The 13,487-nt window shown below is 42.4% G+C and overlaps 1 protein-coding gene across 1 annotated transcript in view; it reads right to left on the bottom strand.

Annotated features, from left to right (window-relative positions):
* Positions 1–11,404: 11,404 nt before the first annotated feature.
* CTSK (cathepsin K) overlaps positions 11,405–13,487 on the bottom strand; it is a 13,296-nt gene continuing 11,213 nt past the window's right edge. Inside the window, exon 8 of the mRNA XM_032267461.1 lies at positions 11,405–12,077. Coding sequence (XP_032123352.1) covers positions 11,978–12,077 — 100 coding nt within the window. The 3' untranslated portion in view covers positions 11,405–11,977. The remainder of the gene's footprint in view (positions 12,078–13,487) is intronic.

Here is a 13,487-nt window from a genome sequence, read left to right as displayed (position 1 = left end):
TTATATAATTATATATATATATATATATTTTTTTTTTTTTTTTTTTTTTTTTTACTGTGGCTCACACTTGTAATCCCAGCACTTTGGGAGATCAAGGAGGAAGGATCCCTTGAAGCCAGGAGTTCTCAGGACCAGCCTGGGCCACATAGTGAGACCCTGTCTCTACAAAAATTAAAAGCCAGACACAGTAGTGCACCCCTGTAGTCCCAGTTACTCGAGAAGCTGAGGCAGGAGGATCCCTTGAGCCCAGGAGGTTGAGGCTGCAGTAAGCGGTGACTGCACCACTGCATTCCAGTCTGGGTGACAAAGTAAGACCTCCCTTTTTAAAAAAAAAAAAATGAACAAAAATATTTCCTGTCTCAAGTCTCTTCAATAGTTCCATATTGCCTACTGATCTGAACCAAAGTCTTTATCCCAGTATTTCAGGTGCCATATAAAACAAAAGCATCACCCTATCTTTAGTTTCATCTTTGATATCCTCATACAAGAACCTTACACTCCAAGCAACTAGTTCCCTTCGTATTCCCAGATCTTCTATGCTTGTCACCCTCCACTCTTTTGACTCTTGTAACGATCCTAATAGTCGGAGCTAACTTAGTTGCATGCCAATTACATGCCAATGAGTATGCTAGACTTTTTGTGCATTATTATTTAATCTTCACAGCTCTATGAGGTAGATATTATTATCCTCATTTTACAAAAGAGAAACTAAAGTTCTGAAAGCCTAACTTGTTCAAGAAGACAGAACTGCCCCATGACTTACAAGTGAACCAACCTAGTTTTTAAAGTAGTACTTTCCCAAAAGCATGTGTTGCCTCCCTCTTTTTTTTGTTAAGATGGAGTTTCTGCTCTTGTCTCCCAGGCTGGAGTGCAGTAGTGTGATTTCGGCTCACAGTGATCTCTGCTTCCCGGGTTCAAGTGCTTTTCCTGCCTCAGCCTCCCAAGTGGGTGGGATTACAGTCACCCACCACTGTGCCCAGCTGATTTTTGTCTTTTTAGTAGAGATGGGGTTTTGCCATGTTAGCCAGGCTGGTCTTGAACTCCTGGACTCAGGTAATCTGCCCGCCTCAGCCTCTCAAAGTGTTGGGATTACAGGCATGAGCCATTGCACCCAGCCCGCCTCCATCTTTCTGGAATTTCCTTTTCTCATTTCTGCCTCTCGAAATTCTGCTCCTCCTTCATGGCCCATTTCTGAGAATAGCTCTTACAAAAAGCTTTTCTTGGCCGGGTGCGGTGGCTCATGCCTGTAATCCCAGCACTTTAGGAAGCCGAGGCGGGTGGATCACCTGAGGTCAGGACTAGCTTGACCAACATGGTGAAACCCTGTCTCTACTAAAAATATAAAATTAGGTGGGTGTGGTGGCACATGCCTGTAGTCCCACCAACGCGGGAGGCTGAGGTGAGAGAAGTGCTTGAACCTGGGAGGTGGAGGTTGCAGTGAGCCAAGATTGTGCCACTGCTCCCCAGCCTGGTTGACAAGAGCGAAACCCCATCTCAAAAAAAAAAAAAAAAAAAAAAGCCTTTCTTTATCCCCCAACTTGATGTCACCTTTTGAGCTTCTACCAAGCTTTGAGGCTTTGTGGCTCTCTTGTGGCAGACACATAGGCTGAGAGCAGAAAAATCATCCTCTTAATTTTCTGGCTAATATGATAATTATTTGTATTCTTGCCTTAGGTAACTACCTGTTAGCTCATAAAGCACAGGGGTCCTGAAGCTGTTACTCTTCTTCCCATCCTCCACAGTGTATGATGTGATGATACAGCAGGCACTCAACAAATATTTACTGATGAATTAAATGATTTCAGCACCTTCAATCCAGTGTGTTGTGCAATCTCATCCTGCACATCACTACCAAACTGTGCTCCTAAAACACATTTTTATCACACTGTTTTCTAGAAATGTTTTCTGTTGCCTACTGCATGAAACCCTGCACCTCTGTCTTCCAAGGCTGTTTCCCCATGCTCTAGACCCCTTTCCTGAGCATTTTGCTTTTTTTTTTTTTTTTTTTAGAGAGGGAGTTTCGCTGTGTTGTGGCGCAATCTTGGCTCACTGCAACCTCCGCCTCCCGGGTTCAAGCAATTCTCCTGCCTCAGCCTCCCAAGTAGCTGGAACTACAGGCACTTGTCACCATGCCCAGCTAATTTTTTGTATTTTAGTAGAGATAGGGTTTCATTGTGTTACCCAGGCTGGTGTCGAACTCCTGAGCTCAGCCAATCTGCTCACCTCGGCCCCCTCAAAGTGCTGGGATTACAGGAATGAGCCACTGCACCCAGCCCATTTTACTCAGATTTTAAAAAATCTGTTTACCATTTAAAAAAGATTTTTGGCTGGGTGCAATGGCTCATGCCTATAACCCCAACACTTTGGGAGGCCACGGCCAGTGGATCACTTCAGGTCAGGAGTTTGAGACCAGCGTGGCCAACATGGTGAAACCCCATCTCTACTAAAAATACAAAAATTAGTGCATCATCTGTAGTCCCAGCTACTTGGGAGGCTGAGGCACAAGAATTGCTTGATTCCAGCAGGCAGAGGTTGCAGTGAGCCAAGATCGCACCACTGCACTACAGCCTGGGCCACAGAGTGAGACTACGTCTCAAAAAAAAAAAAAAAAAACCCAGATTTTAAAAAACTCAGCCTCTGCTGTGGCCATGCTGGTCCTGTGGATCCCCCCAGCTGCTCAATCATTCTTGCCTCCTTTCTAGAATGGCTCTTTCCATTCCTTGGCCTCTCTGTTCTGCGAGATCCACTTCAAGTACTGCCTCCTCACAGAGCCTTTGCTGACTACCCTGCTCCTCTTCCCTCCGTCTACACTTTCATGACACAAATTGTACCACGAAATTCTGATTCTCTATTTGTAGCACATAAGATACTTTTATCTCACTAGCTAACTTGAAGACACAAGATCTTATCTTACTCATCTTTGTCTTGTTCTGTGGCTTAACACATATTTAGATAATCAACAAACATTTGCTGAGTTAACTTTTCCTGATTACAGTATTCTACACGGTTTGGCTTCATTTCTGGTTCATCATGATTTGGTAGTGGCTTCTGAGGCTTTTAGCCTTAAATTTCTCTTTGAATCTCCTTCTGGTATGTAAAAGTCTGTAAACACAGTATTTGAATACATTAGGGGAACATGTCATTAGATAACCTATCCTTGTATCACTCAAGGCATTTTATAAATTTAAACATCATCCTGTGACATTCCAAAGCTATACATTTAATTTTTGTACAGTAAATTGCCCTGAAATGGGGCAAACTTGCTATTGCAAATTTATTTAAGTAGTAATTAAAAACAGAAAACAAGGCAAGTGTTTTGCACGACAGTTGCACAACAACTAAGTCTTACCCAGAATGCTGCATAACACTAAGTCTTACCAGGGATGCTGACTCCCTTTTCATCACAAGTAAGGAAACATCTCCTGAATAACCTGAAAAAGGAGAAATGAAAGCAAAATAAGGAAGCTTTGTCCTTGCTTGTTATGGTTGTGCCTTCTCCAGCTTTTAAAGTCACTGTGATCTCTTAGCTTCATGATCTCTGAAAATCAATTTCTCTTTTTTTTTTTTTTCTGTGACAGAGTCTTGCTCTGTCACCCAGGCTGGAGTGCAGTGGCTCCATCTTGGCAAGCTGCAACCTCTGCCTCCACCTTCAAGCAATTCTCCTGCCTCAGCCTCCTGAGTAGCTGGGATTACAGGCATGCCATCATGCCTGGCTAATTTTTTTTTTTTTTTTTTTTTTTTTAGTAGAGATGGGATTTGGCCATGTTGGCCAGGCTGGCCTCGAACTCCTGACCTCAGGTGATCGTGATCTGCCTGTCTCAGCCTCCCAAAGTGCTGGGATTACAGGCACGAGCTACCATGCCCAGCCCTTATTTAGTCTTAAAGAAAAAGATTTTGAATTTTAGGATGATACCAATGCTAGTTTTAGTCTCCGTTAATTTACGCAAGTGTGCTAGGAATTTAACAGACATTATTTTCATAATAAAATAGCTCACTTCTTACTGACCCCACTGTCCAAGAAATGCACGAAGGTGAGGTGAGGAATACCCTTAATGGACTATAGGAGAGTATGGGACTGGAAAAGATAATTTTGCCATGATGTTGAGTTTCCCCCTTAATTAACTTCAGGTTGATATTATGCAATAACTGCTTCTGAAGAAAGAAAACAGCATTCTTGAGTCATTAGGGAAAATAGGAATGTTCTGAATTGAAAAAATATATTATTGCTGATTTTCTGTGTAACTTATCTGCTTGGTGCATTACTTGATCCCAGCAGACATCTCCATTATCCTATAGGTACTTTCTATTACCTAGCAATGTGTGCTCAAAGAAGGAGCTTAATTTTACCAAGAGAACAAAATAAGACATAATTAGGGAGCACTCTAGAAGCCAATGATAAGACCCCTCCCCTGACAAATGAATAGCAATGAGTGTGACACATTTGATGTGTTACAATTAATTACAAGGTAAGTCACAAGAAATTTGTGACTAATAAAAAAGTACCAACATTTGAAAGTGACGTTTAACAATGAGAGCCGATTCAGCAGATTATCCCTGTAATAATTATTATGTTGATATATGTGCATTCCAATATGCTTTCTGGGAGAGAAAAGGAGAGAGTTATGGGTAGCTACCAATAACTGATATTACTTTGTGAGCATGTCCAGGAAATGTGTCAAAAATGTGAACATCTGTCTTCTCTGTAAGTAATAAGGGAAAGTTGAGAATAGCTAAGCTAAAGGGTGCTGGAAGTATACTTTTTTTTCCACCTAGCTTCCATTCCTCCTTCTGTGGTAACAGCACCCTGACTTTAAAATGGGGAAACCCACCTCCCCCTGACACTCCTGGACTTAAGATAGAATCAACCTTACCCCTAACTTCATGAGTGGGCATAGGTCCCAAGGCCAGCCTGTCAAAACTTTGAATCCCTCTGGCTACAATGACTGGTTGGGGAATGAGCATGTGAAACAATCACAGCCTGCAAGACCTATATCACGAGATTCTTTGTTGCAAAGAAGAGTAGTCAGTTTTGACTGACTTAGAATTTGGTACAAGTTACAGATGTGGAATCAGCTGAATGGAGGGTGTGGGGGTAGGGCAATGAGGACTCTAGTCCAAACTGGAAGTAATGAATTCATGAAACATCTGCTGCCTATGCTTTTGGGTAAGACCACAGGCCCACTGGAGTGTGGTGCGACAAGAAATGATAGTGCCAGGTGCAGTGACTCTCCCCTACGGTCCCAGCACGTTGGGAGACAGGGACAGGCAGATTGCTTGAGGCTGGGATTTAGAGACCAGCCTGAGCAACCTGGCAAAACCCTTCTCTACAAAATACAAGCCGGGTGTGGTGACACACGCCTGTAGTCCCAGCTACTTGGGAGGCTGAGATGGGAGGATCACCTGAGTGCAGAAGGTTGAGGCCTCAGTGAGCCATGATTGTTGTGCCACTGCACTCAAGCCTGGGCAACAGAGTGAGGCACTGTCTTAAAAAAAAAAGAAAAGAAAAGCAAAAGAAGAAGAAATTATAGGAAAAATTCAGCATGTTGGTTCCTTTTGTAGGCTTCAGTAAAAATATAAGAAAGTAACTTAATCTGAAAGTGTTCTACCTAAAAGCCTAGAGAGAATAATATATCACTTTGCTAAGAGAAGTTCTTTCTGCCTATAGCCTGCAATATAAAATCCCATAGTTTAGAGACTCATAGGGTAGAAAAAGCACCAAACTGGATGGGCGCAGTGGCTCATGCCTGTAATCCCAGCACTTTGGGAGGCTGAGGTGGGTGGATCACTTGAAGTTAGGAGTTCAAGATCAGCCTGGCCAACATGGTGAAACCCCGTCTCTACTAAAAATACAAAGCCCTGTAATCCCAGTTACTCTGAGACAGGAGAATCACTTGGACTCAGGAAGCAGAGGCTGCAGTGAGCCAAGATTGTTCCACTGCACTCTAGCCTGAGTGACACAGCAAGACTCCATCTCAAAATAATAATAATAATAATAAGCACCAAACTAAACAATGCAGAGGCAAGGAGGCAAAAGATTCAGCAAGAAGTAAGGCTAGAGGCTTCTGTCATGCACTTCCAGCTAAGCATTTTCCCAGAAAAGAGGGCACAGCTCAGGTTATGGGTGTACATCTGCTCTTACGGATTTCGAGCTACTTAGGACAAGTGCCATTAAACGAGTTTATGGGATGGCACAACACTGAGGGTGATTCCTAGGAGTTTGAAATTCTCAGGTTTAAACATTTTATCTAGTAAAACATTTTTTGGGTGTGACAACTCAGACCAAAAGCTACTGAGCTTTTGTGGGAATGTATTACCAAAGAAACCCCAGGCCCGGCAATCTATTGTACTTTCTAGGTTTCCAATTCGTACCACAACTAAAGTTGAGCAGCGTATGCCCAGAAAGGGCATTTCCGTGTGCCTATCTCTGGCATAGCCGTGGAGAGTAAGAGACAAGCAAGATCCTCTAGCAGGAAGAAGCAAGAGCCATGCTGGGCCATAAAAAAGATCCCCACAGAGAGCAAGCCTCGAGTTTCCCAGTTACCTGGCCAAGGAACTCATTCTGCTGCTAGGGAGGGAGTCTTCCATATTCCTGCCTAGCTGGACGTAATTTATGCTACATATCAATGATAACTGTGTGCTGTTTTTCATTCATTCTCCTCTTTCCAGAAGTTTTCATTGTAACTACTCTGTTCCTCGCCATTTTTTTTTAGATATATTGGCTAAGATAGTTTAAGTTTTAGCCAATGGAAGCAAATCTGGCCATTTCTCTCTCCCTCTACCATGATCACACAGTTTAAGTTCCCACCATTTCCCCTTAGACTTACGTAAGAGCCCTCTAACTTCCCTATTCCATGTTACACTCTGCCCTACAGTCTATTCTTCCCTGTACCGCAGGTCACGTTACTCCCCTATGCAAAACTCTCCCATCACTCTTTCTTTCATTTGTTTAACAAATGTTAAGCATCTCCTTGCCAGGCCTCAAGGAACCATATCCAAATTTGAGAAGGAAATCATCAGCTAGAAATCCTGGTCTTAGAGTTGAATACAGTAACCAAATAAGACCCTGGGTTGTCTCTCACTGGGAAGAGGTGTTGCTAAGCACTCTTTTATATAGGTGTCAGCATTTCTTGACCAACCCTTTATTTCTAACAGCATTCCAATTTTGTTTAGATAACCACTTTCCATAAAACCACAGGGGGAAATAGGTGGCCTGGGCCAGGTGCGGTGGCTCATGCTGGTAATCTCAGCACTTTGGGAGGTTGAGGCAGGTGGATTACTGGAGTCCAGGAGTTCGAGACCAGCCCAGGCAACATAGCAAAACCTCATCTTTACAAAAAATACAAAAATTAGCTGGGTGTGGTGATGTGTGCCTGTAGTCCCAGTTACTCAGGAGGCTGAGGTAGGAGGAAAGCTGAGACTGAGAGGACTGCTTGAGCCCAGGAGGTCAATGCTGCCGTGAGCTGTAACTGCGACACTGCATTCAATCCCGCCTCGGTGACACACTCAGACAGGGTCTAAAAAAAAAAAAAAAAAAAAAAAAAAAAAAAAAAATGCCTGGGACCAGATCATGCTGCCTGCAGGCCATTTAAGACTTTTGCATTATATTCTAAGTTCACTAAAATGTAAACTCAATGAGGCCATAAATTTTTGTCACTGCTGAATATCCAGAACAGTGCCTGCCTCATAGTAGATGCTTAATATTTGTTAAATAAACGAAAGAGTAATGGGAGAGTTTTGTACAGGGAAGAACAGACTATGGGCGGAGTGTAGCACGGAAGTAGGGAAGTTGGAGGGCGGTTACACAAATCTACGGGGAAACAATGAGAACTTAAACTATGTAATCACGGTAGAGAGAGAGAGAGAAGTGGCCAGATTCATATTACGTTTTGAAAAGGCAGGGACAGAATTTGCTAATATGGACCATAAGAGAAGTAGAGAAGAATAACAACAAAATGATTGAGCAATATTTAATTTGAATCACATGGCTAAATAAGATGAAGTTTTAAATAGTCACTAGAACTTCTCTTTTAATTAAAAAAAATTTTTAACTGTGGCAAAATATACATAAAAATTGTCATTTTAGGTGGGGCGCAGTGGCTCACACCTGTAATTCCAGCACTTTGAGAGGCCGAGGCAGACAGATAACAAGATCAAGAGTTTGAGACCAATCTGGCTAACATGGTGAAACCCCATCTCTACTAAAAATACAAGAAATTGGCCGGATGTGGTGGTGCATGCCTGTAATCCCAGCTACTCAGAAGGCTGAGGCAGGAGAATCGTGTGAACCCAGGAGGCAGAGGTTGCGGTGAGCCGAGATCATGCCATTGCACTCCAGCCTGGGCGACAGGGTGAGACTCTGTCTCAAAAAAAAAAAAAAAAAAAAAATTGCCATTTTATCCATTTTTAAAGTATACAATTCAGTTGCATTAAGTATATTCACAATGTTGTGTAACTATCATTTCTAGAACTTAAAAAAATTTTTTTGAGAACAATTTTAGGCTCACAGCAAAATTGAGCAAAACGTATAGAATTCCAATGTACCCCTCACCCCAACACACCCAAGCTTCTCCCATTTAGAACATGGTCCCTAACAGAAATTTATACCCATTAAGCAAGAACCCCCCATCCTACTCCCCTCCCAACTCCTGATACCCCCTATTCTACTTTCCTTAATGTCTCTATGAACTTGCCTATTCTAAATGCCTCACAATAAGTGGAATCACAATATTTGTCCTGTTGTATCTGGCTTATTTCACTTATCACGTTTTCAAGGTTCATCCATGTTATAGTATGTACCAGAATTTTTTGCAAGTGAGGAGTTTCCTTTCCTTTTTTTTTTGAGATGGAATCTCACTCTGTCACCAAGGCTAGAGTGCAATGGTGCAATTGCAGCTCCCTACAACCTCCACCTCCTGGGTTCAAGCAATTCTTGTGCCGCAGCCTCCCAAGTAGCTGGGATTATAGGCGTGAGACACCTTGCCCAGCTAATTTTTGTATTTTTACTAGAGCCGGGGTTTCACCAGGCTGGCCAGGCTGGTCTCGAACCCCTGGCCTCAAGTGATCTACCCCCTCTTGATCTCCCAAAATGCTGGGATTACAAAGCGTGAGGCACTTCGCTTGGCTGAGTTTCCTTTCTTCTTTCTCTTTGTTTCTTGAGATGGGGTTTCACTATGTTGCCCAGGCTGGATTCAAACTTCTGGGCTGAAGCGATCCTCCCACCTTAGCCTCCCTAGAAGCTGGGACTACACAGGCATGCCGCCGTCCCAGCCAGAATTTTATTTCTTTTTATGGCTGAATAATATTCCATGGTATAGAATATTACATTAGGCGATCCATTCATCTGTTAAGGGACCCTGGGTTGTTTCTAGCTTTTGGCTCTTATGAATAATGCTGCTAAGAACATTGGGTGTATGAGTATGTTTGAACTCCTGCATTCAGTTCTTTTGGATCTATATCTAGGAGTGGAATTGCTGGATTATGTGGTAATTCTATGTTAGTGTTTGTGGAACCAACAAACTTTTCCACTGCAGCTGCACCCTTTTACATTCCCACTAATAATGTACAAGAGTTCCAGTCTCTCCACATCCTCACTGACACTTGCTATATTCCAGGTTTTTGTTGCTGTTATCATAGCCACTCTAACGGGTATGAAGTATATCTCATTGTGGTTTTGGTTTACATTTCCTTATAGGCTAGTGATGTTGAGCATATTTTCATGTGCTTATTGACCATGTGTATATCTGTTTTGGTAAATATGTATTCAAGTCTTTTGCCCATTTTTAATTTGTTTTATTGTTGAGTTGTGGAGGTTCTTTACATATTCTGGATATTAACTCTTTTATCAGATATATAACTTGTGGATATCTTCTCTCATTCTGTGTTGTCTTTTTCCTCTCTTAATAGTGTCCTTTGATGCACAAAAATTTCTAATTTTGATAGAGGTTCAATTTATCTTTTTTTTTTTTTTGAGATAGAGTCTTGCTCTGTTGCCCAGGCTGGAGTGCAGTGGTGTGATCTTGGCTCCCTGCAACCTCCACCTCACAAACGATTCTCCTTCCTCAACTTCCCAAGTAGCTGGGATTACAGGTGCCCACCACCATGCCCAGAAAATTTTTGTATTTTAGAAGAGACATGGTTTCACCATGTTGGTCAGGCTGGTCTCAAACTGCTGACCTCAGGCAATCCGCCCACCTCAACCTCCCAAAGTGCTAGGATTACAGGCATAAGCCACAGCGCCCAGCCCTAATTTTTTGTTGTTGCTTGTGCTGTGGTGTCATAACCACTGCCTGATGCAAGGTCAGGAAGATTTACCCCTTTGTTTTCTAAGAATTTTAGCTCTTACCTTTATGTTTTTAACCATTTTGAATTAATTTTTTATGTGGTGTGGAGTAGTGTTCCAACTTCATTCTCCTGCATGCTTTTATTCAGTTGTCCAGCAGGATTTTTTGAAAAGACTATTCTTTCACTTTGAATTGTCTTGGCACCCCATGTCAACTGAATGTGGTTTATTTCTACACCCTGAATTTTATTCCATTGATCTATATGCCTATTTTATTCCACATTGTCTTGACTACTGTTGGTTTATAGTTATGTTTTGAAATTGAGAAGAGCAAATCCTCCAACTTTGTTCTTTTCCAAGATTGTTTTGGCTATTCTGAAGCTCTTGAATGTCCATATGAATCTTAGGGTCAGCTTGTCAATTTCTGCAAAGAAGTCAGCTGGGATTTTAATACAAATTGTGTTAATTCTGTAGATCAATTTGGAGATTATTGCCATCTTAACAACAGTGTCATGCTGGATGCAGTGGCCCACACATCTAATTCCAGCACTTTGGGAAGCCGAGGTGGGAGAATTGCCTGCACCCAGCAGTTTGAGACCAGCCTGGCTGACATAGGGAAACAGGCTGGTCTTAAACTGCTGGGCTCAGGCGATCCTCCCACCTTGGCCTCCAAAAAATAATTTTTAAAAAGTCAGCTAAGCATGGCATTGTGCACTGTAGTCCAAGCTATTTAGGAGGCTGAGATGGGAAGAACTCTTGAGCCCAGGAGAGAGAGAGAGAGAGAGAGAGAGAGAGAGAGAGAGAGAGAGAGAGGAAAAAAAGAGTCTTAAAATATTTTCCAAGACCCAAGTTTCCATGTCACTTAATCCAGTCTCCCCTCAGGCAGAATTAAATATTGAGATCTCCTTATATCTAGTCAATCCCAGAAATGTAGTACAGTTCTTGGTACAGAGTAAGCACTCAATATATATTGGCTGAAGGAATGAACAAATAAATGAATTGTTTACATGAAAGTCTCTACAACCAGACTGTGGGTGCATCAAGTAGAGAGAAAATGTTCTATTCATCTTCTTTCCTCCAGCACCTAGCACAGTATCTAACACAAAATGAATGTGAACTAGATGCTATTTTTTAAAGTGTAGATAAGAGATAAATACTTTATTTCAAAATGCAAAGAAGGGAAGATAAATCACATTTCTTTTATTCACGTAAACTTGTACCAAAGACTTATGAATAGATTTATCAATTGGAGTGGAAAACACAGACATTTCTACCTTGAGGATATAGAAGAGAACTTAGAAAGTGAGAAGTCAGATCACCCCAGTCCTTTAGAGTGGTGAAAGCTAACTAGTCCCAGTGAATGAGCATCTAACCTCTGTGAAAATCTCCAGCCTCTACCTGCACAGCATCAGCCCTGGGACACTGCAGCCAGGGGCAGGCTATAGTCACATCTCTTAGCCTAAGAGTACACACCTGTCAGGGAAAGTCCTGATGGCTACCGTGAAAAAGGTCACGGGTGGAGAGAAGCAAAGTGGGAAGGATCATTTGAAGCACAAACAAATGGGGAAATTGAACAGACCATCTCAGTACCACCACACCTGCTTCGAAAGTTGCACACCAACTCCCTCCCAAAGTGCATCATTACACTGCACCATCGTGGAAGAAATGGAAGAGCAGGACGGGTTTGGCTGGCTGGAGTCACATCTTGGGGAAGCTGGCCAGGTTGGCAATGCCGCAGGCGTTGTTCTTATTTCGAGCCATGAGGATATATCCTTTGTTTCCCCAGTTTTCCCCCCAGCTGTAAGACCAATCAAGAAAAATACTTAGTACTCTCAGTTTATTTATTCATTAAAATGTTTACTAAGTATTATGCTAGGTACTGATGCTACACAAAAATGAATACAATGATTTTTACCTTTAAAGAGTTTAAAGTCAAGAAATAGGGAGAAGGCGTAATACTATAGGTATCAGAGGAGGGAAAGATTCCTTCTGATCAAGAGAATCTCAGAGGCTTGATATAGGAGGTGGCATTTGAGCTGAGCCAAAAGCCTGAGTAGAATTTTGCTCTGCAGAAAGGGGATGCCAGTGGAGGGGTGTGAAATGAACAACAGAGGCAGGAAAGCGTGGGGCACTATTAGGATCACATAGCTGAAAAATTGTGTGCCTGACACGGTATACTGAGAGATAGGTCTAGAAAGGCAGACTGAGATCAGGTTGAATTACCTTTTCTGTGGGGTTAAAGAGCTTCACCTTTTACCCTGTGACCCATTATAGTGGAGGAGCCACTAAGGGATTTTGAGTGTGAAAGTGATATGATCAGAGCTGTATTTGGGGAAGATTAATCTGGAAAATGTAAGTTTAGAGCATAAGAAAGAGGCAGAAGCTAGTGATCTTGATTTGGGAGTAAACCCCATAGGAGAGATGGATGAAACTATGAGAGTGGATGAGATTACTAAGGAAATGAGTGGCAAGACTAGAAGACAGGAGAGACGATGTGAGACAGAGGAGAGACGAAAGCTTGTTTGTATATCTTCCTAAATTGTTTTCAGTCCTCTTCCCCAACCACCAACTTCTCCAATTACCCAATACGTTTTATTTAAAACCTGTACCCTGCCCCCATTCTCCCCTTCTCCAGGGGCCCCCAGTGTTCCTGATCCTGCCTGAGTGTGTCCTTTCTTCCTCCCAGCTGTTTTGGAAGCTATCTCCACACATGGCACCTGATCATGAAAGAACAGGGTCAGCGACTGGAGTTGGGAGTCAAGAGAAGGGACAACATATAGCAGAAGCTGCGGGAGACTTGGGAAGGTGCTCAGGTTCATCCTGAGTTGGAACTGTGATATAAAAAGTTGTTTCAGGTTTGAAGCAACTCCCAGCCTCACATTCAATCCTGCCTGCCTTCCAGGTAGCAGCCCAACTTGCTTACACCACCACGTGAGTCTGTGAACTCCTCAGAGGCTAGGACTCCTGCTCTTTGGAGGACACAGAGGACAGCAGATTTAGCCAATGCTGCTGCCAGGTTACTGGTGATCAGCAGGAAAGGAAAAGTGTAATTCTCATCAGTCTTCCCAGCCCCAAAAGTCACAAAGTGCTAGAGAAATGGGAAGCAAAGTACCCTGGAGTTTTCTTTGTTCCCCAACATAGGAAAGTAAACACTAACTTTTTTTTGTTTATATTTTATTTCTTTTTTTTTTTTTTTTTTTTTTTTTTT

This window comes from Sapajus apella, unplaced genomic scaffold, assembly GCF_009761245.1.
Source record: "Sapajus apella isolate SASKATOON/1434 unplaced genomic scaffold, GSC_monkey_1.0 scaffold169, whole genome shotgun sequence".
In the NCBI taxonomy this organism is placed as follows: domain Eukaryota; kingdom Metazoa; phylum Chordata; class Mammalia; order Primates; family Cebidae; genus Sapajus; species Sapajus apella.
The sequence above is the reverse complement of the archived record's forward strand: the minus strand, read 5'-3'. Positions and strand labels throughout refer to the sequence as shown.